At 34.6% G+C, this 22,447-nt stretch overlaps 7 protein-coding genes and 1 long non-coding RNA gene across 11 annotated transcripts in view; 4 read left to right on the top strand and 4 right to left on the bottom strand.

Moving 5' to 3' along the window:
* LOC100184908 (IQ domain-containing protein H-like) overlaps positions 1–3,029 on the top strand; it is a 13,350-nt gene extending 10,321 nt beyond the window's left edge. For both annotated transcript variants that reach the window (XM_026834189.1, XM_026834190.1), the window contains 6 exons: positions 404–559; positions 840–1,003; positions 1,406–1,547; positions 1,821–1,910; positions 2,286–2,383; positions 2,648–3,029. In XM_026834189.1, coding sequence (XP_026689990.1) covers positions 404–559; positions 840–1,003; positions 1,406–1,547; positions 1,821–1,910; positions 2,286–2,383; positions 2,648–2,846 — 849 coding nt within the window. In that variant the 3' untranslated portion in view covers positions 2,847–3,029. The remainder of the gene's footprint in view (positions 1–403; positions 560–839; positions 1,004–1,405; positions 1,548–1,820; positions 1,911–2,285; positions 2,384–2,647) is intronic.
* A 327-nt stretch (positions 3,030–3,356) lies between these two features.
* On the bottom strand, positions 3,357–6,924 carry LOC100184150. Its single transcript, XM_002129927.5, has 9 exons — positions 6,830–6,924; positions 6,236–6,432; positions 5,718–5,841; positions 5,277–5,386; positions 5,046–5,167; positions 4,901–4,972; positions 4,158–4,662; positions 3,926–4,012; positions 3,357–3,816 (listed from the first exon to the last, which is right to left on the bottom strand). Exons 2-9 carry the CDS (start codon positions 6,430–6,432, stop codon positions 3,687–3,689), a joined length of 1,347 nt encoding a protein of 448 aa, XP_002129963.1. The 5' UTR covers positions 6,830–6,924; the 3' UTR covers positions 3,357–3,686.
* Positions 6,925–6,930: 6 nt separating this feature from the next.
* Positions 6,931–9,695, top strand: LOC100187295. Its single transcript, XM_002124450.4, has 7 exons — positions 6,931–7,022; positions 7,237–7,352; positions 7,741–7,867; positions 8,049–8,256; positions 8,615–8,673; positions 8,733–8,811; positions 8,929–9,695. The coding sequence occupies exons 1-7, from the start codon at positions 7,004–7,006 to the stop codon at positions 9,125–9,127; spliced, it is 807 nt and encodes a 268-aa protein (XP_002124486.3). The 5' UTR covers positions 6,931–7,003; the 3' UTR covers positions 9,128–9,695.
* Positions 9,696–10,784: 1,089 nt separating this feature from the next.
* On the top strand, positions 10,785–11,655 carry LOC104265617. The gene is made up of 3 exons (XR_717228.3): positions 10,785–11,120; positions 11,177–11,346; positions 11,530–11,655. It is a non-coding gene; the product is annotated as an uncharacterized LOC104265617 (long non-coding RNA).
* An 842-nt stretch (positions 11,656–12,497) lies between these two features.
* On the bottom strand, positions 12,498–16,590 carry LOC108949459 (vitamin D 25-hydroxylase-like). 2 transcript variants are annotated; one of them, XM_026834303.1, is made up of 7 exons: positions 16,317–16,590; positions 15,711–15,853; positions 15,240–15,339; positions 14,465–14,565; positions 13,936–14,399; positions 13,360–13,504; positions 12,498–13,053 (listed from the first exon to the last, which is right to left on the bottom strand). In XM_026834303.1, exons 1-5 carry the CDS (start codon positions 16,563–16,565, stop codon positions 14,291–14,293), a joined length of 702 nt encoding a protein of 233 aa, XP_026690104.1. In that variant the 5' UTR covers positions 16,566–16,590; the 3' UTR covers positions 12,498–13,053; positions 13,360–13,504; positions 13,936–14,290. The 2 variants fall into 2 exon arrangements, with proteins under 2 accessions (XP_026690104.1, XP_018667264.1); XM_018811719.2 differs by lacking the exons at positions 14,465–14,565; positions 15,240–15,339; positions 15,711–15,853; positions 16,317–16,590 and having other exon boundaries at positions 13,936–14,218.
* Positions 12,998–22,447, top strand: part of LOC108949450 (methyl farnesoate epoxidase) — a gene marked incomplete at its 3' end in the record, with an annotated part of 15,901 nt that continues 6,451 nt past the window's right edge. The window contains 1 exon segment of the mRNA XM_026834261.1: positions 12,998–13,076.
* On the bottom strand, positions 17,532–19,147 carry LOC113474199 (microfibril-associated glycoprotein 4-like). 2 transcript variants are annotated; one of them, XM_026834329.1, is made up of 5 exons: positions 18,981–19,147; positions 18,821–18,920; positions 18,551–18,650; positions 18,403–18,472; positions 17,532–17,662 (listed from the first exon to the last, which is right to left on the bottom strand). In XM_026834329.1, the coding sequence occupies exons 1-5, from the start codon at positions 19,005–19,007 to the stop codon at positions 17,651–17,653; spliced, it is 309 nt and encodes a 102-aa protein (XP_026690130.1). In that variant the 5' UTR covers positions 19,008–19,147; the 3' UTR covers positions 17,532–17,650. The 2 variants fall into 2 exon arrangements, with proteins under 2 accessions (XP_026690130.1, XP_026690129.1); XM_026834328.1 differs by lacking the exon at positions 17,532–17,662 and having other exon boundaries at positions 18,309–18,472.
* Positions 21,072–22,055, bottom strand: LOC101242447 (ficolin-3-like). Its single transcript, XM_004225979.3, has 5 exons — positions 21,987–22,055; positions 21,797–21,896; positions 21,583–21,682; positions 21,436–21,506; positions 21,072–21,364 (listed from the first exon to the last, which is right to left on the bottom strand). Exons 1-5 carry the CDS (start codon positions 22,047–22,049, stop codon positions 21,114–21,116), a joined length of 585 nt encoding a protein of 194 aa, XP_004226027.2. The 5' UTR covers positions 22,050–22,055; the 3' UTR covers positions 21,072–21,113.

Genomic DNA, 22,447 nt, shown 5'->3' with positions numbered 1-22,447 from the left:
GTGAGGTTTCCAGATGCATTGGACAACTTTGCATGCCCTGCCAACAAAGATGTTTTCCCAACATGGGTGGATTTTCTTGATGCTTTTCTTGGCCAGGTAAACTAATTACTCAATATTTGATCTTCGAAAAATGTAAAAAAAGACAAATTTCTGATAAAACCTTCAGCCCGTTTATTTCTTCTATATGAAACTAATGGAAATCTTCTCTTTGTAGTTTAAGGTTGAAATTCGTTGAAGGTTATATTGTAGTTTTAATTTAAAGGTAATACTGTATTGGAGATATTGTAGTTTTAGATTAAAGGTTATATTTTAGTTTATAGTTAGGGTTATACAGTAGTTTCATATTAAAACCAAATGTATGGTAACTGTATAATCACTATTCACAATATTTCTTTATTTTCAGGGTGGTATTATTGAAGCTTACCCACCAACAGAGAGCGTGACATGTTTGACAATTGATATGTTGATTGATCCAACTGGTAAAATGCACATGACGTCATGTGGGGATCAGATTCATGCTGAGAATACATTTCGTTGCTGGGGGACTTCTGTTCCACAAGTGAGGACAATGAAATTTGTAACTAATTTAAAATGCAATTATATTTGTGCTTCATTTATAAATTTTATAGTCTTATATTTATGTGTGTGAATTTAAAAGTTTTTGTTTCTGTAAAAAAATAATTTTAAAAAGTTTCCATTGAGTACTGGTACACAATATGAAAAATTTTTACATCTGTTTTGTTATGAGTAACATGTGTGTTGGTCATTTTTTTAAAAAATATTTATAAATCATATTAACTTTTACTACAGTTTATATTAGGTTTTACAATTACATGCAGGCATCTGTTGAGCCAGCTGTACTCAATGATGTTTCAATGCGAATAGCTGAAGCATGCAGAGCAAGAGGAGTTATCGGATACTTTTCAATTGATTATGTTACCTTTATTGATCCAGTTACATACAAGCAAACTTTATGGGCAACTGACTTAACATTAGCTTACAGGCAAGTTGCAAATAAGAAATAATGTTGGAAAATAGGTAGCTAAAATTATTTATTTGTCTTTGTAAAGTAGAAGAACCGGTGATGTGAATGAATTAATGTAACTTAGTTATTCCCATATACCAGGCAATGGCAGTCATTACATCTTGTCCAGTCTTATATGCATTTTTAACACAGGCATATAACTTTGTTGGTAATTATATTATAATGGATTTTTTCACTTTTTTATGTATGGCCATAAGGTATTAAGCGTTTTACTGGAAGAACATAAACAATGGCACCAACGAGCCTTAAACCCATAACCTCTTATCTAGTGCTCTATTCACTTTGGGATTGGACTTGATATTAATTCCTAATATTATATAAACATGTACATACCTAACTAAAAAATGATTATTTGATCAGTGACCAAATGGCGATGACACAAATGTTGTTGTTCGTTACTGGAGGTAAATTAGACGCAGCTGAAGGTCGTCTTGTTGTTCCCCCTCCTCCTAAACCTAAGCAAGCAAGGTTCCGAAAAAGGGATGACGACAAGGACAAATTGGTATGGTTGTGTTTTATGTAAGAGTACTTGAATCAAAGTGATATAAACTATTCAAATTTTTTCAAAAGAATCAAAAAATTGTGAAAAAACTTGTGTTTTCTTAAACTCAAGAAAAATATATTTTATAAAAACTTAAGAAATTTTGATTTTTTTATGATTAATCTGTTTTCTATACAGTGAATTTCATTTATTTTAAAGAAGTACTCGAAAAAACTATTAATATATAGTTTTTGTTTACATGTTTATGTATTGATCAAACAATTTACTTTATAGCCTCCTCCAAACTTAACAAGATTCAGTGTTATGAGTACCAACCTTGTACATACCAACATGGCTGTTGTGCATTACAGTGTCTTCTTTCAGGTCAGTTTCAGTATGCTAAGTTTATATTGCACATTATTTATGTAACATAATTTTACAACCTTGATTTTACTAATTTTTCTTCTGATTAAAACTTTAATATTGTTTAATTAAATTTTGTGTATTTCTTTACATTGTAATGTTATCACGTATTTTATCCAAAACATTATTTCTTTTTTTGGTTTTATCTATAAGTGAGTTTTAAAAACTGTTGTTTTACTGTTACTACCTGTTTTTTCCTTTTTTAAAACTTTTTCATGTTATCGCGAAGTGACAAAAATCATTCATTTATGAACAACTTTTGAAAAATTATAATTCGACTAATGGTTTATTATTACGAATGATTTTGTTTTATGATAATCAAATAATGGATTATAGATGTGTCGAGCACATGGTATAGGGTTTGATATTAAAGAGCGTCAAGGTACAGTCTTTACGTTGGTCGATTCTTCGAAGCGAGAAGAGCTTGGAATGCTGTAAGTTTATTTTCTGCATAAGGTTTTCCTAAATGAAGTGCTATAAATATTTACTGTTGTTGATGCCAGATATATTGAAATTAATGCTTATTAAGTCCAAACCTAAATTGATCATTTTTTTCTAAAATTGAAAAATTTAAGTTAAAATTCTTGGTGTTATATTTGAATTTAGGTATGTCTCAGTTTTACCTAGTTTTTTCAATTTTGTTTTCTCGAAAAATTTCGAAATTTTGTGTTAATTTATTAATGTAACTTTTTCAACAGTTCTGTTGGTGAAGATCTCCCAAGTGCACTTGCCTCTTTTGCTCGTAACCTCACAGTTATCCACCAAGAAATATCTGCTCCAAACATGCAGGGCAGAACAAATTTCAAAGCAGCTGTTGATGACATTGAAATTATTTTGGGAACAACAGCTCAGAATGAAAAAGAGGACGAAAAAGAGAACAAAAACTTATCAGCATGATTTTATCTGTTTCATTTCATGACGTATTAATATTTATGTTAAGTTACACTGTGTATGTCGTTTAGAGTGTAAATTTATAATTGCATGCTAAATGTTGGCCTATTCTGTTCATTTACCTGTTCCAATTTGCATTCGTCCATTTTATTGCGTATTCCAATCCATTAAATTACCTGTTTTTATTTTGCGTTGATATTTTTAATGGTTTATAGAGATTTATAGAGAGCAAAGTTGATTTAACTTGATAAGAACAAGGCACAGATCAGAACAAAATGTTTATGTAAACCTTTATGCACTGTTAAATATATATGTAAAATTTATTATTAAAATTATATTTTTAAACTGCCATCTCTCTCTGTAAGATATCCATTGTCTATTATTCCATGCCTTGGTAAGTCTGCCTTCTTCACCTTCTCTCCTAGCCTTCTTCTCCATGTCATTTTACCTCTCTTCTGTGGTTAAACTTGGTTTGACTTTTCTAACTGAATGGTCAAGTAGCAAAGAGCTATGTCAGGTACAGTATTTATATTTAACATTTTAACAACATTGACAACTTTTAAAAATGTTATTATAAGGCAGTGGAAAAGCTGAGAAAAGACCTTGTAATAAAAGGTGATGCAATTACTAGCGCTAAGCTATAGAAAAGAAGAGTGTAAAAAAAAATTATTAAACATGAACAGATTGAAACAATAACATTATTCTACAAAAACAGGCAATGTCAATTAACTGAAGATTCAGAATTTGCAATGACTTTAAGTTCAAACCATATTGGCTGCAGCTTTTAATAGGAAGGTAAGCAACAGTTTGACACTACATTTTTGTATCTAACAGACATTTTTGTATCTATGATATTTTATTATTTTGTAAACCCATTATGGCTTCCTTCTGTTGTGGTATAAAATATGATCTATGGGAATCAAACAGAACTTTTTGCTCGTCTTCCTCTTCCCCACTCTCATTATCTGAGCTATCACTGTTACAAAACAATTTAAATTTAAGATAAATTGAAACAAGTGGTTTAGTACAGGTTTTCAAACAAGTATATCTAGGTCTAGAGTTTCCATTAAAAATACATAAAATACCTTCTAATATCTCCTTCTGAGTCGTCACTATCCGATGGTTTATCTTCACTTTGGTTGGGTTCAGTGCTATTTGTTGGTGTTGGAAATCTAAAACATTGAAATACATTGGTTAAAGAGAATTGGTAAGCAATATTAAAAAATAAAAGGGTAAAAAGGAATTATACATCAGTAAAACCTAATATAAAGATAGCAATTTAATTAAATTAAATTACAACATCCTCCATTTACATACCTTGCAATGTTGTTTCTAGCCAAGGATACGCAACTAACAATTTTAATACTTGATATATCATCATCAAGTGATAAATAACTTTCTGTAGATGTTGATAACTGATCTTTGTCAAAAGATTTTACATGTGTAGTTTTTAAGTCCTCAGTTTTAGTTTCCAACAACTTTTGTAGCCGTTTTCTTTTAGGTCCCATAACTTCAGTCGATTCAAATTCACGTTTGTAAATTGGGTATTTTTGCACTGGTTTTACATCAACAGGGAAAGTATTGGAACTGTTTTCAATTTTTATATGTTTTGTATCTTTTCTACCTTTAACTTTAAAGCTGTTTTCTACAGGAAAACTTGTAGTTTGTTGTTCCATACTGTGGGGAATATTTGAAGTAGTTTGACTGTTTTTAATTTTTATATGTTTTGTGTTTTTTCTACTTTTAACTTTGGAGTGATTTAATTGCTCATTTATCCTATATGGTGCAATTCTTCTTCCTTTAGAATCCCAAGCTTGCTGTTCTGCAACATTAGATGCATCATATTCACACAAAAGTAAAGAAGCAGGGCTAAATATACAAGTCTTGCTGATTCTCAAATTTGAATAAATTATGGTTTGTATGTTGAAAGGTATGAAATATCTTTTAGAAATTTAACAAATAAGAACAAGCTTGCCTTTTTATATTGCAAGATCCGAATGACTGAAAATATTGGCCTTTACTTTGGGGCTTTTACACATAGTATAACATTATTAGCTCACCAAATAGCTTTTCATCTTGTTTGTTTTTCCAAAACACTGTCTGAAATTTTCTTCTTCTATAATACATAGGACCTGCATAATTTATTGTTTTAATGCATAAATCCATTATTTGTTGATAAAAATGACATTGATAATAATTTCTTACATTCAGCTAACTTTTCTTTAAATTGATCCACATGATCTTTGAGATGTTCAAGCATTATGTTATCCCCTTCACGTTCAAATCGTGTTGAGTGTCTATAGTGGCAGTTACTCCCAAGTGAACAACTTAAATCGAAATATAAAAACAGATTTAATATTTTCGGTAAGACTGTTTTTGTGTGTTGTTGGTTTATTTATCTTTTACTACTCTTTTAAACAGGATTCAAGAAAATACCTGTATTGAATTTTAAAATAGCCCACAACCTTTCTAACAAACAGTTTTAATAAAGTGGGAATGTCCATCTTCAAAACATCCTTTATATGATAGCACCGATCAACAGAATTCTGTAATAAATAAGAATTTTATTTTTTAAATAATGCTTATAAGTATAATGCTACTATAACAAATAATTTCAACTTTGATTTATCTTTTGCGGGGCAACGACAGTCATTATAATGCGGAGTTACACCAATAAAATTTTGCATGTTATTTTTTATACTTTGTTTTTGCAAGTAGTATAATAGGGTGGGGGGAAGATGGGACACCTTTGACACATAATAACCAAATATCCTGATCGTGTCCTAAACAATTAACAACGGTCTATGGAAGCCGTGAGGATGAAGTTTTATAAAAAAATCAGGCAATCATATATAAAAGCATGCATTTTGAAATTACCACAGAAAGAAAATATGACGTTTCAGGAACATTAAGTGATGGAATCGCACCAATTTTAAGCATTTTTGCCTTGCCTTTAACAATAAGGTCTTCTGGTTTGAAGTGGGCGTCACAAATATTTGCCCTAAAGTAAAGGAGTATAGTAATTAACTAGTGTAACAAATGCTCATCATTAAAATGTTTATTTAATAGGCTACAATATTGTAAGCATTTGTAAAAAGCATTTAATTGGCATGTGTATAATACTTCAGTAATTGATATGTGCTAGAAGATTTTAAAAGAATCGTAGTATTTTTTGTTGGGGATTTTATCATTTTTCAGTATAAGACAATTTAGTATGTGGACTTCTAAGGACACGCATGCCAAACTGGTAGCAGCTACCAGCCTTGAACCTGTAACATCTGGGTTAGAGGCAGGTGCTGCACATTGTGTGCTAAAAAGGAATTGGGTAATAAATACAAACAACAAAAATAAAGGAAACGATCAATTCCTTGTGTGGTGTTTTATAATTTACTTACGTTTCCTTTACAAACTGTAGTCTTAATATGTCATTATTATTCTTTACAGACTTCAAAAAGTTTTGGAGGACTTGTCGGTGCTGTTTCTCTTTCTCTGAGCGGGCCAGCTCTGGTCTCCTCACATGGAAATATGACCTTTGATTTCGTTTCAACTTCTGATGATCCCTACATCCAGGCACCGAACAATGTTTTCCCATCTGATAAAAATTTAAAACGTTAATCTACTGTATTATAAAATGATAAATACCTCCAATTCTATTGAAGTGCAAGATAATTAAAATTTGATTTATCATATTTTTTGTTTTGTTTTGTGGATTATTTAAAGTCGTTTACGTATGGATTTGTGCCAGAAAGCATTGCACGGTTAATGCTACAAAACTAACTATCAAAAGCATAAAGTTTTTTATTTAAAATGTACAATTTATTGCTTGGGAAGTTATAACATGGCTGTTCGGTTTAAAGGCTTTCTATACACTCAGCGTGGACCGTGGCAGTTACAAGATACACCGTGTGCGACGGAGTTCTAGTTGTTGTTGATTGTTTTGTGTCCATTTTATGTGCAACAATAGTTAAAAATAACAGTATTTAGCTTACCTTGTATCGCGATTCTGTAATCTTTAGTGAATTATTATGATATTGACAATATCATCATTGCAGTTAAAAGAATCTGTTCTACAGTTAGTAAAGCGGAACGAAACTTATAGGGTATCTATGGTGTTGTTGTATTTTCGTTTATAAGTTGTCTATGATAGAAAGCGTCACGTCGCGATGGGAACGCAAGGCCAAGGTAATGTGACATGCGTGCTCTCGAAAATCTATTTTATCATGAGTTTATGCATTTAAATTAAGCAATATTCGTTTATCCATTTTATTAGTTCTGCCTTTTTCGTGTTTAAATTTGGTGTGTTTTAAAAATGCAGTACCACCGAAAATAACGGTGTTAAAGTAAAATACTGTTTTTTTTAACAAAAGAATTAATTTGGGTGTTTCATTTTAAACAGGGAGGTTAAGGGTGACTTCAAACCCTGCAAATTATTCCCTGGGTCATCTACACCCAACAAAAACTAAGTCACATAACAGGATCCCATTGTCAATGAGAAAAAATGAAAGTCTTAAGGTATTATGGTATTATTAGTAGCTACATACAGACAGACTGCTGGTATTATCATCGCTCCTTATATTATAATATTACACATAAATATTTAAAAAAAAATTAAATGACTTTGTATGACACCTTTTCTTTATAGCGTGTTTGAACAACTGTCATTTTGCTGTTGATTCCTTTCTCTACATTGTTTAAATAGTTTATTCTTCAATCTTCATTAGTGTTTTAAAAAAAATAAAATAAAAAATATAGTAAGGTGGGGAACACAGTAAACCGTTAACACGTAGATACCGTTTTATAATTCTTCGAATGGTCTTTGTTTTCTACCAAACGGGATGAGAAAATAGAATGAATAGGTGTCCCATCTTTCCCAACCCACTATATATTTTGTTCTTCTCAGCATCCAGACCTGACTAAAGGACAGAAGCAATACTTATGGAGTATTTGCTCAATCTACAGTACAGCTCAGATGAAACAGCTGCTACAAGATCAGTTTGTTAACCAGCTTTATTATGAAATGAAAAAAGGTATTAAAAGGGTATTAAAACGTAGTGTAATTTTCACGTTTTGCTTTACCTATTTTGGAGTATTCTGGTCAAAGTAGCTGCTGATATAATTTATTTTTAAATCTTAGGAATTATATATAACTGATTTTTATAAACGTTCATCTAAATGAAAGACCGTTTGTGTAAACCTTTTTTTTTACAGGGATTATTCGCTCAGTAGATTGGTACAAATACTTGGATTATATTTCGGATCCAAGTAAAAGAAAGCAACAGTTTAACAGCCTTTCATCTAGAAGTTGGAGAGCACCCAGGGATAAATATATGTTCCGGTATTACCGTGAGCATCCTGTTGATCTACCAACACCAAGCTTACCCGGTTTTGTGGATAACGAAGTTAAGCATTGGAGCAGGTATGAGGACAGTGTGGCAGAATTGGGCCCTTACCTCAATTATTATGTTCATTTTGGCACAACAGTTTTAAATAACTCCTTTTTTTATTATCAGCGCAGAAAAAAAAGGGTTAATTCTTTTATTGCTGCTTTTCGTTTTTAGTTTCATTCTTATTAGGTAAAGTCTTATGTCTTACTCAATAGGCCATTTGTGACTTTTGCTATGTTGTTGTTATTGTAAACCTCACTTCTGTTTTCCCGCATTCAAGTTTAAGGGATTTGGCATAAATTTAATTCACTCTATATTCAAAATTCTTTTACTTTGGTTAAATTTTTATTCAATGTAATTTTTTATTAACTTTTTAAATTTTGATTTCAGAACACCAAAACCACCTCAGCGGCCAATTCATTACGTAACAAGAAGACGAAGGAAACAATGTAAGATTCATTAATTTACCCTTACGTGATTAACCATGAACAAAAACTTCTTCTTGCAGTAGAAGCAGGAGATACAGTGATATTTCCATCTGGAAAAGACACGCATGATCTTCCATCCAGACCGCACACAGTTCTTGGGTATGTTTCTTCCAACATCTAATAGCGGTGTTGTGGTTAACGGGCTAGCTCTGGCCTAAATCTAAAGCATAACACCCAGATTAAAACTTAAAATAAAACCGTCAAGTCGTTTTCCAGGTATGCTGCTCCTTCACCAAAATATGTGACTTCACCAACTGAAATATCTTCATATTCGAACACATTCACTGGGAGTGGATCATCCTCGAATGGGGGAAGTGAGATCATCCTGGGATCAAGTAACAGGAAGCAGGGAGAAGGATTGACTCGTCCAAAATCTCGGATCGGATCTTCCCAAAGAAGAATGATTAATTTGTAGTTAAATAGTTTTGATTCTGCAAAAAAAAATTAGTTGTTTTTTTTACCTTTTGTGTGCTGTAGTTTCTATATAGTAGGTGGGGTAAGATATCTATGTTTTCATTATTTTTATAGTTCCATTTGGCCGTAGACAAAGAATATTTACAAAATTGTAATATTATTGCATCCTCATGACTGTAAAAGCGGTTTGTTTATTGTTAAAAATGGGATAATGGAATATGAGATATTTTTAACAGTATCCATCTTACCCCACAGTACTATACTAATTATGTAGCTTTTTCTAAGTTTCTTATATACCATATATCTGCATATTTATCAGGTATTAAATTTTTCCAGAAGCAGACTTGTTTTGTTTGATTGTATATTGTGAGCTTGAGGTTTTATTACTCGTTGTAACATTGGTGTTATGTTACTCACTATCATTGTAAGTTTATGAATGCTCTCACCGTGTCCACTGTGCCTGGTACATATGTATGTCGTATAGTTTACCTGTTGTGTATTGCTTTTAAACAAAGCGTGTTCAATTCTATCCATGTCATATAGTCAAATAAAGTATTACGTTTCGCGTACATGGAGATTAAGGAATTAAGCGGCATCGTAGCAGAGTGCTAACGACACATATTTTGTAATGGAAAGTATATGTTTGAGGTACCTCATAGATACAACACTGAATCACTTCAAAAAATTCAAAATTGCTAACTACGTTTCGTGGTTCAAAGGTTAGCGAGCTCGATGCTCGCAGGCGCTACCACTGTATTCGTTCGTAAATACGCCTATTTATAACGGTAATTCCTGCAAACCAATGATCACTAGTCGGTTGTCCAAATGCTGTCAGCCATGCAGAAAAACATAAAACAATCAAAACAACAATTGCCTACTAAGTTTCACTCGTGGTAAGTCAAAAGAGGGCATGAAGAATATAAAATCTAGCAACCATTATAAACGAGGGTCGTAGCGTACTCCTTTCTTGACAGAAGAACCAATACATTACCGAAACTGCCATAACACCCAATTTGCATTAAACGGATTTCTAAGGAATTAGAAGAGATTCTCGATGAAGATGAGAATTGCTGGCGTTTATTTCCTGTCTAGACGAGTACGTGATGAAGTGTTGATTTCCGAAGTACGTAATTCTGCGGGAACAAAACGCTGGTAGGTAGTAAATGCAATGAATTTGACGATAATGGGGAAAATAATTATAGTAGGTTGGGGAAGATGGGACACCTTTAGCTCATAATATCAAAATATCTTGATCGTGTTTTAAACAATTAACAACGATCTATGGGAGTCGTGAGGATACGGTTTTATAATTCTTTGCATTTTCTTTGTTTACTACCAAATGGGACGAGAAAGTATAATGGAAAGGTGTCCTATCTCCCCCACCCGCTATACTATAATATGTACAATTGGGCATAATTATACACTAAAGTTTAAACCAAAATCATTGTACACGATGAATTATAAATACCATCCATTTACGAGTTACAATGAATGTAGCTTTGATTGTGTTTAATTTTTGTATTGGTGGATTGTTTTTTTTAAGAACACCCAATACGTAACATTTGCCTAAATTATGTTCTGAAAATATTATCGTGTAGGCTACCGGTTAATTTTACACAACAGGGCGTTAATCAAATTTTATACCGTTTTTGCTATTAGACGCTGTAATCTTTCAAGTTCAATACAAGGAAGTTGACATTAAGACAACGAAACTCATTTTAAGTTGCATTACGTTGTTGCACACTATAAAAACAACGTGTTCCATTCACATTTAAAAAGCAAATGAAAACTTTACTTCATGCCCACATCAAAAACCACAGACTGTTCAAAGTTGGAGGATATTTAGGAAGCAATAAACGTTTCCTAAAATACCCTTACATTTCTAAAACAGTGGATGAAAGAAAAAGAAGAACTACCCAGAAACATAACACAAAGGGAAATTAAATACGTAGGGTTCGACTGCTAAACCATTACTTTGTTTAGAAAACAGCGAAGTAAGTTACTCGGTTATGCGTTTGTACAACTGTGCGAATATTATTTGTTTTTGCAGATGAACAAGACAGCACTTCTGCTTCTCATCGGACTCCTCGTAGTTGTCGAAACTACCAATGCTGCGTTTTAGTCAAAGCAACCTCTTCGTCGTCGTGATCGTCGTCGTAGTGCCTATACTTAGGTCTCATGGTCGTTCTTCCAGGTACAACGAACCAGCTATGCAGAAATGTAAGTAGATATACTAAAATATAGTCGACAAATGAGTTTTTTTCAAACTGAACTTCTAAAAATGTGCGAGGGCCTATAACGACTGAGCCACGGCACTTAGTTCAGCTGTTAAAAACAATTACTTTTAAGTTTATATTAATGTAGAATGTTTTACATAATGTACATTTACATATATATACACAGATGAAGACATAGACGATGACGTCACTGGCAAACGTAGCTACTTTTAGCTTAATGGTTTCTGTATCAAACAAACTATTGTAAAAATACAGTGTCGAAATTGTAATAAAGTAAAGGCAATTTACTTGACTTGTGGCCATATTGTATACAATACGGAGATGCAGTGAATGTTGTCAGCATTTTAGGTAAACCAAGACGCATGCTAATATTGGTCCCCTTAAGCCAGCTGGGTATACTCTTACGTTTTTTGCAAAAAACGTATATAGTGAATGGGGGAAGATGGGACACCTTTTGCGCATAATATCCGAATATCATGATCGTGTTATAAACAATTAGCAACGGTCTATGAGAGTCTTATAAGCATATAGTTTTACAATTCTTTGAATGTTCCTTGTTTACCACCACATAAGACGAGAAAATAGATTTAAAAGGTGTCCCAACTTCCCCCATTCTACTATACATGCCAGAACGGTCCTAAATTTGTTACATGTGTAATATGCTTTGTTCAACGGAAGTTTAAACACACGCCTCGTATGTAACGATACCAGCACAGAACTCTGACGCATGCGTTGATTGCTGATAACAACGAGCCTTGAAGTTTTCGCTTCCAGCGCATTATGCTGATTGGGCTAACATAAACTTAGAATCAAATGTAGCACACAGACGGGACGTGTAGTATTTAGTTAAAGACTTCTTGGTGGTTTACTAAACGTTTAGTATTTTGTGAAACAACTTAAGATATAGTAGGATGGGGGAAGATGGGACACCTTTGCCACATAATATCAAAATAATCCGATCCTGTTTTATTAATCAATAACGTTCTATATGGAAGTCGTGAGGATATGGTTTTATAATTCTTTGAATGTTCTTTGTTTACTACCAAATAACATGAGAGAATAGAATAAAAGGTGTCCCATCTTTCCTTACCCTACTATACCAAATAATCTGTAAGAAATATCAACACGCTTTAGTTTAGGATATACGATAAAAGTAATGATTTATTTGTACAGCAAGTTAACTTTATACGAATCTATACTGTTTAGTTATTCTGTAAACGATTTCGAACTTTGATTGTAAACTCCTGTGGAGATCGCACGGTTCCAGAAGGTTCTTTCTTCCAACTAGGTAAACCAAAGTCAGAGTCAATGTGAATTTCGCATTTCTGCAAAAATGAAGCCCAGAATAGAAACAGACCAACCTTTGCCATTTGTTCTCCAACGCAGCGTCTTTGGCCGACAGCAAATGGCAGAACACGATTAGATGGAACGAATCGACCTTCTAAATCTAAGTGACGTTCAGGGGAAAATTTCTCCGGATTTTTCCAATATTTCGGATCGTTGTGGACTCTCCATATATTGCTCATCACCGGTGTCGACTTCGGTATGTGGTAACCAAAAAGAACGCAGTCTTCAGTGACGCAGTGGGGAATACTGAACGGAGCTATGGTGCAATATCTGTGGACTTCTTGTACAAAAGCACGAAGATACGGCATGTGTTTTTGATGTGTCATATCTGGTTCGGAATTACCTATATGCAAGTTCTTAACGTGGGTAAGTTTGTTGATTATATATTATAGTATAGTAGAGTTGTTATTTTTTTAAAAAACACGGTCAGGATATTTGGATATTATGTTCCAAAGATCCCCCCCCCCCCCTACTATAATATAAATAAACCGTAGGGGCAAATTTTGTGTTAACTATATAAATAAGCTATATACATTCTTATACGTAAAGTTTTTTTAACATTTTTTTGTAATATGCTTTAGCAAATTGGAATATTTCATGTTGGACTTATAACGCAGACTAAAACACTAAAAAATATTCTCGCGTGTACCGATAACATCTTCTATTTCTTCCTGTATTCTCATTTGGCATTCCGGGTAATGTAGTAAACATATGATTCCCCATCCTAAAGTAGCTGTTGTCGTGTCAATACCACCCACAAATATATCTCGGATCAAATGATACAACTGTATCTTCTGTGTACAAAAAATGTTAGACAGAAATTCTTCACTTGATGTTTCAGTTTGAAAAATAGGCTGTTGTAAAATAGGCTATAATGTAACTTTGACAGTCCAGAATATTATTTCGTACATTGTGTCCGTCTCCGCGCTCATATACGGTATGTTAAAGCACTTTCGTCGTAAACTAGACACTTCACGTACATTGATGCTTGATGTGAATTGTATGACGCTGTTGTTTTCAAGTCAACACCAAAGTATATAGGCGTATGTCGATACTGTACTCATACATTAAAAATATTTAACTCCGCTGCAAGACGCTTTTAAACGAGATTTTGTCTCGCTTTAATCCTTGTATTGCGTGTGTGTTCACAGTCAAACACACCACGGGCTAAGGTAAATGCGTCGTTTTGGCGCAAAACGTTATGTGTGCGCGTTTTAATGCATACCGAGAAGAATTCTCCTTTTCTTCGCTTCTATTTCTGATAGAAATATTTCGGTTAAATCTTTCGGGTTTGCTTCATCAGGTGTTTCATGCTCATTAGTTAGTTTTCGAATGATGTCTGTACAATTTCGTAAGTATTAGTTTTGGCATATTCGGGTGGGGTAAATTGAATACCCTTAACACATATTATTGCATATTTCCTACTTGTGTTTTTAACTATTTACACAAATCCTTTTAAGAGTCGTAAAAATGAGATTATATTATTCTGTCAATATTGTCTGTTTAGAGATTAAAAATATAGACAATTTTACTCTAACCTACTATATATTTAACAGTAGACGTTAAAATACATATAAACATCACTTGCTTATTACGTGCTGAGTATTGGAGACCAGTTTCTTGTATGATTCTCGAAACGGTGGAATAAATCGAAGAAAAGGCAGTGAAAGTACAACGCTGCTAGTTGGCCTGAATAAAACAGAGATTAAAAAACAATATTATATTGAATGTGATTTTCTATTTTCATGACAAACCTGCAGTCAATAATGGAATTTAATCGTTCATCTGTATAATCAAACCTTTTGCCAATTAACACTTTACTGATAATATTTGCCTCGAGTCTTCTTATTTCTTTCTGCGTGAAGTGGTAAAAGTTAAAACGAACTTTGTGTTTCTAATATATAGTAGGGTAGGGGAAGATGGGACACATTTCCATTCTAATTTGTCATCTCATTTGGTAGCAAACAAAATACATACAAAGAATAATATCATATTGACACGACTCATGATATTTGGATATTATATGTGGTGTTAAAAGTGTCCGTTCGTCTCCCACCCTATACTATATATATATGTTGTTGCCGCCAAGGGTATGTGTTAAATGGGTGAAAAAAATCTACAGTGCGCCTTGTCCAGGGCCAAGATAGCAGCGTCAAGACCATATCAACCATATCCAAACGTATATAGTAGGGTGGGGGAAGATGGGACACCTTTTGTTCTATTTTCTCGTCCCATTTGGAAGTGAACAAAGAAAATTCAAAGAATTATAAAACCGTATCATCACGACGTACAAAAAACGTTGTCCAAGGAAAAACACGATTAAAATAGTTGGATATTATGTACTAAAGGAGTCCCATCTTCCCCCATAGTACCATATATATCCACTGCTGGGCTACATATGTGCGCCAATCATTTTGTATCACGGCGTGTCTTTCACTTAACAGACCAAACACTGGTGTTTAAGATCACATGAATAAATTATTACTCCATTATCTATTTAAAACGTAATGATAAAATTTATTTTCGTACTAAAATATGAACTTTCCCGCCCGAATTTTGAATCACGGATATGAAGTGTTGATTCTCTGTTTTTATTATTTCTTCCATTCCTTTCTTTCCCATTCCCAAACTACAAAAAAAACTTATTTTGAAACATTAAAATAGATCAGCGTTTCTTAAACTGGGTTTAATTTAACCCTTGGGGTAAATTCCTATTTAGGGGGTAAATAAGCCACAAATTAAAATCCACATCAGTTGACGGGACAGAAAATTGTGCTAATTACACTATTTCACCAGACATCAAACAACTCGTGCCACAAATCTAGCACATCCGTCGCATTAAATATAACTCCTGTAATTATCTGTTTTTGCTTGTAATAAATGAGCGGCATATTACATATATTGGGTGTAAATCTGATAAGCATCTTTGTTAAAAGGAAAAAGCATACAAACAAGTTTAGGAACCAATGAAATATATGAACCTTCGGATGGGCTACGTACGTTTTCAGTGCTGTTAGCACGAATCGTCGCTGTTCTTGCCATCTTGGTCCATTTGCAAACGCAATACCACAGCCTTCAGTCAACTTATCAAACAGATATGACTGTGGACGACCAGAGAAACTCTCTCCTTGCTTAGAATAAGCCTGTAAACGTTTAGAACCCATCGGAATCACTTTAAAATTAACTTATAGTATAGGGTGGGGGGAGATGGACACCTTTAGCACATAATATCCAAACATCCTGATCATGTTTTAATCAATTTACAATAGCCTATGGAAGTCGTGGAGATCCGGTTTTATATTTCTTCGAATGTTCATTGTTTACTACCAAATGGGACGAGAAATAAATTAATAGGTGTCTCATCTTCCCCCACCCTACTATAATTTTTTTTCATCGCTTGGCGATGGCCAATAAAACACGGGTGTTCTGATTATGTATGGCTGACAATTTAGACTCTAAAGTTTCCTTTAGACAATCCTTAAGGGTACACTGTGTAAGCGCAATTGCTGGTGTCTTGCAAAAGGATACGCACGCCCGATAATGGTAACATTATAGAGCATTGCTGGTAAAATGTGGGGCTCTGTAACTTTTTAACTGAAAACAAACCTGTGTTATTGCTTCAATGTCGTTTAGTATAATCCAGTCTTTTGTTGCAAGTCGAAACGACATCACGCCCCCGTATTTGGCATAATAGCTGGCGAGGTATTTCTCCATACGAGACCCAACGAACGGCGTAATGCCTAAGATTGGGATTCCAAGCGGGCCGGGTGGGAATTTTTTTGGACGTTGCCGCCATCGAAATAAACAACACAGTAAAAACAAAGCCAATACGTAGACGTAACTGACTGTAAGCATAGCACCTAAGCTGCAAGATTTTTTATTCCCCTGAAATTTATCACCGTTTAAAAATACGAACTTGTACTTTTAAAATTGCTGATTGGTTATAATTTAAGACCAAGCCGTAAGCCTGTACTTGTTATAACTGCTTATCGGGATAGCTCTACAGAATGCACCGATGTGCAACTGCGCTTGAGATATGTTTTAGCTTCAAATTCCAGCCAGTATTTGTCTAAAACACCCGGTGAAACGACCCACGGCGAGGTGTGACATATCTCGTAATTGATGCCAGTCAACGACCGCACGGGCATTTAGCCAAGCTTTAGTTTCACAGCCCTATCACATACGTGTAATCTTACTATACAAGTGGTGCACTGACATTGCAGTAAAAAACTAATCCGACACTACCTTAAGGTGGCTGTACACAGTATCCCCCCTGCGAAGTCGTATGCAAACCCATTACCGAGTTCCGCATGCGGCAGCGAAATCCGGACAAAACAGACAAACCGGACGAATTCCGGATTCTGTGTACAACCACCTTTAGAATGTTTCTGGTGAAGCTTAAATATGATAGCACATTCAAGTCATTCGTCTGCAAAAAAAACAGCATTGTGTATTATGTACATATTATATACTTTAAACCAGAAGAACGCTTTACTATATACAGTTGCTTTTTAAATTATTAATCCTGATCTTCACTGAAAACCGTCTACTGCGGTAAGATAAATTGAAACATCTTTTTAGAAAAATAGACGACAATAAAAAAAGAAAAATAACGTTGTTAAAATACGCTTTAACCCATAATTGTTGTCAAAGGACTGATGACGATTTTTGTGCGGTTATTTTTTTATACAGTTTCGTTTAAGCATTATTCCGAATTTTCATTTCCACAAAAGTTATACCGATCATCTTTCCCTGGGTGCCAAACCATGAGATTGACTTAAGCGAAGTTTCGTTGCACAAATCCATTTGCCCGTTAAGATTGGCCAAATCTGTACATGCGTCGAACCACCACCCAGAGTGTCTCTTCTTATTGCATTTTACAGTCTGCCGGGAATCGTTGTCGATTTCAGCTGAAGAAAAGGGCCTTCCGTTTGCAGTTTTCATTGCATCATCTGATAGTATAAATAGTTGATTTCTAATTAATATTTAGTGACTGTATATACATGCTCAGAGCGACTGTTAGTGCATTTGGTATGCGGAGTTTTACAGTCAATGCATTTAAGCCGTTTCCCCATCCGTGTTTGAGCGCTTGCAATACAGAAAGCTATAGTCAATAATCAATGTGTTGAGTTACATTTTTTACCGTTATATATAGTGGGGTGGGGGAAGATGGGACACCTTTAACATATAATATTTAAATACCCTGAACGTATTTCAAACAATTAACAACGCTCTGTGGGAGTCGTGAGGGTATAGTTTTATAACTCTTTGAATGTTCTTGGTTTACTACTAAATGACACGATAAAATAGAGTTAAGAGGTGTCCCATTTCCCCCCACCCTACTATATAACAAGGTGACGTAATCAGAAAACTGATAGATAAAAGTCATTCACTATTCAGCATATACTGTCAGCATTGTACATCAGCATGTTAAGTGGGTTTTCTCTCTGTAGTATAAAATCAGGAATATGAAAAGTGATTAAAAATAATCATTTCGTAGGGTGAGGAATATGGGACAACTTTTCATTCTATTTCCTCGTCCTACTAGGTAGTAAACAAAGAACATTTAAATAAATATGAAACCGCATCCTCACAACTCCCATATACCGTCGTGAATTGTTTAAAACAGCACGATCAGGATATATCAAGCTAAATTGCCCCGTCTTTCCCTCCCTACTATATATAAATTCACCTTTATCCTGTAAAAATCTGTCAGATATCGCCAAAGTGTATTGTGTAGAAGGGGGCCGACTTTGAAAGATCTGTATATATATTTAGAAACATTGATTATTAATTTTAATACCGAAAGGCGTTTGAAATATTGGGTAAAAAGAACTTACGAATACATTACTTCTTTCGTTGTATTTTCGTAACATTCCATGTACTCTATATTGAGTTCGTAGTCGGTGGTGTTGGTAATGCTGTGCATGTTGTCTAAACCTTATAAACCGAGAGTGTATTAAAAAGTAATTACTAAAAGCTTGTTTTTTCCCACGTATGAAATGCGACTTTTGCGAATAATCATATAGTATACTGAAGTATACTACGTTATAATCGTTAAAACTTTCTCGTTGCGCCAGGATAAGCAAGTCATATTCGTGAATACTAACCAATCCAAAAGCTAAGGCTCCTATTTCCAAACCCAACTCTATACTCTTCCCAAGAGCGAAAAAAATCGATGTTGTTACTTTTTATTCGTCTCTGAATAACCTATACAGAAAAGAACGCTGTGTATGAAAATTTAGCGAGTTTTTTTAAAACCTTGCTTACCGTCCAGCCGCCGCCATGTTTCTCCATATCACAATAAAGTGTTTGATTTGTTCCGTTGATCTTTCCTTGGTATACACCGCTTGCCAATCCGGATTTGTGCAAATCATGGCACAATATGTTTTTTCCAACTAAATATGCCAATACGTTTGTAACAAAGCAGATAATTGTACCTTCATAACCCTAATTCAGTGTAAACTAATGAATGTATATAAATGTAACTTACTTTAACCTCGCGTGGCCGGAAAACGACAGTCGTTAAACCATCGTGTACTTAAGTATACGATGGTTAAACAGCTCGTTTCTTAAGTATACGATGGTTAAACACCTCGTGTCGGCTCACGAGTTACCACGTATATGTTACTTTGTGGGTGGTATATTTGAGAAGGATTTTTCATTTTTCATGGGTGCCTAATAACTTAGACAGGCGATTACCACAATAGGTTGGAGCAATTGCCGTTAAATGTCCTGCCCAAGGACACATACTCCCACGATGCTGATAGCCACAAAGAGAAACCCATTAAGGCAATTTCTTGTCATTCAGTACCAGATTATATACTTATACCTGCTTGTGTGTTTCCTTTATGTTCTGTTCCGGTAAAGAAAGCCAGCCAAGATATTGTTATATCCGCTTGCTTGCCAACTATATTGTTGTCCTTAACACGAATTCGCACTATACATCTGGCGAGAAATATTCCCGTAGCTTTGGCGTCTATAATAGTAACGTTTCCTTCAAAGGAAGGTATGGAAACGGTTGCGCCAAAGACGACAATTTGTTTCGGAATAGAAGAAAAGCAGTGTAGATAGGGCACAGACACAAACATGGGTGATTTGAAGGTGAGCGTCCTTTTGAAAATTCCATTTATTCCAGAACCTAAACAGACGGGCTATTATGTATAGTGGAGTGGGGGGAATGGGACACTGTTAGCAGGTTATCCCAAAACCATGAACGTGTTTTAAACAATTTACAACGGTCTATAGCAGTCCCAAGGATGCGGTTTTATAATTCTTTAAGTTTTGTTTTTGTTTACTACCAAATTGGACGCGAAAATAAAATGAGTAGGTGTCCCATCTTCCGGCACCGGCACCCTACTTTAATAAGAAGTTATACTTTAAACATAGTGGGCTTTGGACAGTTTTATATCTAGATGCGATTTTGCCCTACTTTTAATCAATATTTAATAACAATAACATATACAGTATACTCAACACAGAGGTTACAGGTTTAAGTCTCATCGCTGCTAACATTTTGGGCATAGGTGTTCTTGGGCAAGATACTTTCCCTCCAAACCAGTGGGCTGGTCTAAATTGTCAGCCACAAAGAAACTAGTGTCGTTTTCGCGAAGATAAACAAGTTCCATTTGTTCACTTACCGCATTCAGAAAGCAAAACAACTATCACGACCAATGTTGCAAAAACGCCCATGTTCTCAATGTATTCTCTCGTATAGAAAACCAATGTATCATCTACAACCACCACTGAGCTAATGACAGAAACAACACCTACTCGCAGACATAACCTACTGTTTGCAGGCATTATACAGGCAAACACCTCTATTTGGTCACGATATATAGGTTTAATTACACAGGAAATTTGAACCGCTTTGCAATTGACCTTTTTCCTGCTACATCTGACGTTTTACGCTGCTAAACTGGAAAGTTGCAGGACGTGTGTCCGTAGTTTGTTAACTGCAACTGTATTTGCAGTCTATGGCTGCGGCAATTTAATTATTAAAACATCGTTACAAAGTTTTATTTACATTTTCGCCCTTCGCCACTAGTTTTAGAATGAAGAATGAAGATATAATAGGATTGGGGAAGATGGGAAACCTTTAGCACATATTATCCAAATATCCTGATCGTGTTTTAAACAACTAACAACGGTCTATGAGAGTCGTGAGAATACGGTTTTATTATTCTTTAAATATTCTTTGTTTACTACCAAATGGGACGAGAAAGTAGAATGATAAGGTGTTCCATTTCCCCCCACCCTATACTATATGTAATTGTGGGGTAAGATGGTATACCTTAAGTATATTCAATATAAAGTTTGTTTACTACCAAATGTATAAGAAAATAGAATAAAAACATGTCTCATTTTACCACGATCTAATTTATGCAAAGGTTGCATTATCGTTTAAGAATTTCTTCGAATTTTCATTTCCACAAAAGTTATGCCAACTAAGCCCTCACGGCGACCATACCAATAGACCGACTTCAATGTGGTTTCACTGCATGGATCTAACTTTCCGTTAAGGTTAGACAAACCGACACAACTTTCGAACCACCATCCAGAGTGTCTTTTAACTGCGCATGTTGATGTACCCGAATCATTGTCAACATCGTATGTTGAGAATGGCCTTCCATTACTACCTTTCATTCCATCCTCTGTAACGTATTATGTTATATAAGCACCTCGTGAATACGTACAACTATATGAAATATTGTTTTTTACTTACTGTCATTTGTGTTGATTCTGTCAGATATCGCCAGGGTATAATCAATGGCCGCTGAGCCAACTTTAAAGGATCTGCATGTTTTGAAATTTTGAAAAATGTCCAAGCGAAGTAGGAAAAAATGTATAAGTAAAAGTTGCTTTAACTTACGTATATCTTGCTTCTTTCGTTGTATTTTCGTAACATTCCATGTACTCTATACTGAGTTCGTAGTTAGCAGTGTTGGTAATGCTGTGCATGTTGTCTAAACCTAACAAACAGAGCGTGTAAGAAAATCCATAGAAAGTTATAACCGTTAAAGTTGCTTTGCCACGATAATAAACGAGTGGCGTTCATGTTTATATATGTCGTACAAAATACTAACCAATCCAAAAGCTAAGGCTCCTATTTCCAAACCCGACTCTATACTCTTCCCAGGAGCGATAAAAGTCGATGTTGTCGCTTATTACTCGTCTCTGTATAACCTGTAAAAAAGCAAATATATTATTAGAGGACATTTGTATACTTTAAGATGTTTCAATATTGTTATGAACTGTGGTTTAAATCTTGCTTACCGTCCAGCCGCCTCCGTATTTCTCCATATCACAGTAAACAGTTTGATTCCTTCCGTTGATCATACCGGGTGATACTAATTTACGGGAATACGGAAATACGGGAACGACGGGAATCGCAATCTAATTTACGGGAATACGGAAATACGGAAAAGACGGGAAAAACTGCAAACTAATTTACGGGAACACGGGAACTTACGGGAATGTGTTTTAAGCTTGTTTCAAGCCTACACCAGTTACGGGAATGTGTTTTATGCTTGTTTTAAGCCTACACCAGTTACGGGAAAATTACGGGAATGTGTTTTAAACATATTACAGTTACGGGAAAATTACGGGAATATGTTTTATGCTTGTTTCAAGCCTACACCAGTTACGGGAAAATTACGGGAATGTGTTTTATGCTTGTTTTAGGTATACGCCAGTTACGGGAAGGTTATGGGAATGTGTTTTAAGCATATTACAGT

Source organism: Ciona intestinalis, chromosome 4 (genome assembly GCF_000224145.3).
Source record: "Ciona intestinalis chromosome 4, KH, whole genome shotgun sequence".
NCBI classification, from domain to species: domain Eukaryota; kingdom Metazoa; phylum Chordata; class Ascidiacea; order Phlebobranchia; family Cionidae; genus Ciona; species Ciona intestinalis.
Note: the sequence above shows the minus strand (reverse complement) of the source record. Positions and strands in the feature narration are given on the sequence as shown.

Excerpts from the sequence above, each read along its gene's own strand:
- LOC100184150 (XM_002129927.5), bottom strand. The coding sequence starts at position 6,432 with ATGGGAAAACATTGTTCGGTGCCTGGATGTAGGGATCATCAGAAGTTG. Across the intron at positions 5,842-6,235 it reads CTACAGTTTGTAAAGGAAAC|GGCAAATATTTGTGACGCCC; the intron begins GTAAGTAAATTA and ends CCTTTACTTTAG. Across the intron at positions 5,168-5,276 it reads TATTTTAAAATTCAATACAG|TTGTTCACTTGGGAGTAACT; the intron begins GTATTTTCTTGA and ends TTTCGATTTAAG.
- LOC100187295 (XM_002124450.4), top strand. Across the intron at positions 7,868-8,048 it reads TTATTATGAAATGAAAAAAG|GGATTATTCGCTCAGTAGAT; the intron begins GTATTAAAAGGG and ends TTTTTTTTACAG. Across the intron at positions 8,674-8,732 it reads AAGAAGACGAAGGAAACAAT|TAGAAGCAGGAGATACAGTG; the intron begins GTAAGATTCATT and ends TTCTTCTTGCAG.
- LOC108949459 (XM_026834303.1), bottom strand. The coding sequence starts at position 16,565 with ATGCTTACAGTCAGTTACGTCTACGTATTGGCTTTGTTTTTACTGTGT. Across the intron at positions 15,854-16,316 it reads ACATTGAAGCAATAACACAG|GCTTATTCTAAGCAAGGAGA; the intron begins GTTTGTTTTCAG and ends AAACGTTTACAG. Across the intron at positions 14,566-15,239 it reads GCGGGAAAGTTCATATTTTA|AAAGAAATAAGAAGACTCGA; the intron begins GTACGAAAATAA and ends CACTTCACGCAG.
- LOC113474199 (XM_026834328.1), bottom strand. The coding sequence starts at position 19,007 with ATGGAGAAACATGGCGGCGGCTGGACG. Across the intron at positions 18,921-18,980 it reads AACATGGCGGCGGCTGGACG|GTTATTCAGAGACGAATAAA; the intron begins GTAAGCAAGGTT and ends TTTTCTGTATAG. Across the intron at positions 18,651-18,820 it reads GAGCCTTAGCTTTTGGATTG|GTTTAGACAACATGCACAGC; the intron begins GTTAGTATTCAC and ends TCGGTTTATAAG.
- LOC101242447 (XM_004225979.3), bottom strand. The coding sequence starts at position 22,049 with ATGATCAACGGAAGGAATCAAACTGTTTACTGTGATATGGAGAAATAC. Across the intron at positions 21,897-21,986 it reads AATACGGAGGCGGCTGGACG|GTTATACAGAGACGAGTAAT; the intron begins GTAAGCAAGATT and ends GCTTTTTTACAG. Across the intron at positions 21,365-21,435 it reads CAGAATCAACACAAATGACA|AGGATGGAATGAAAGGTAGT; the intron begins GTAAGTAAAAAA and ends AATACGTTACAG.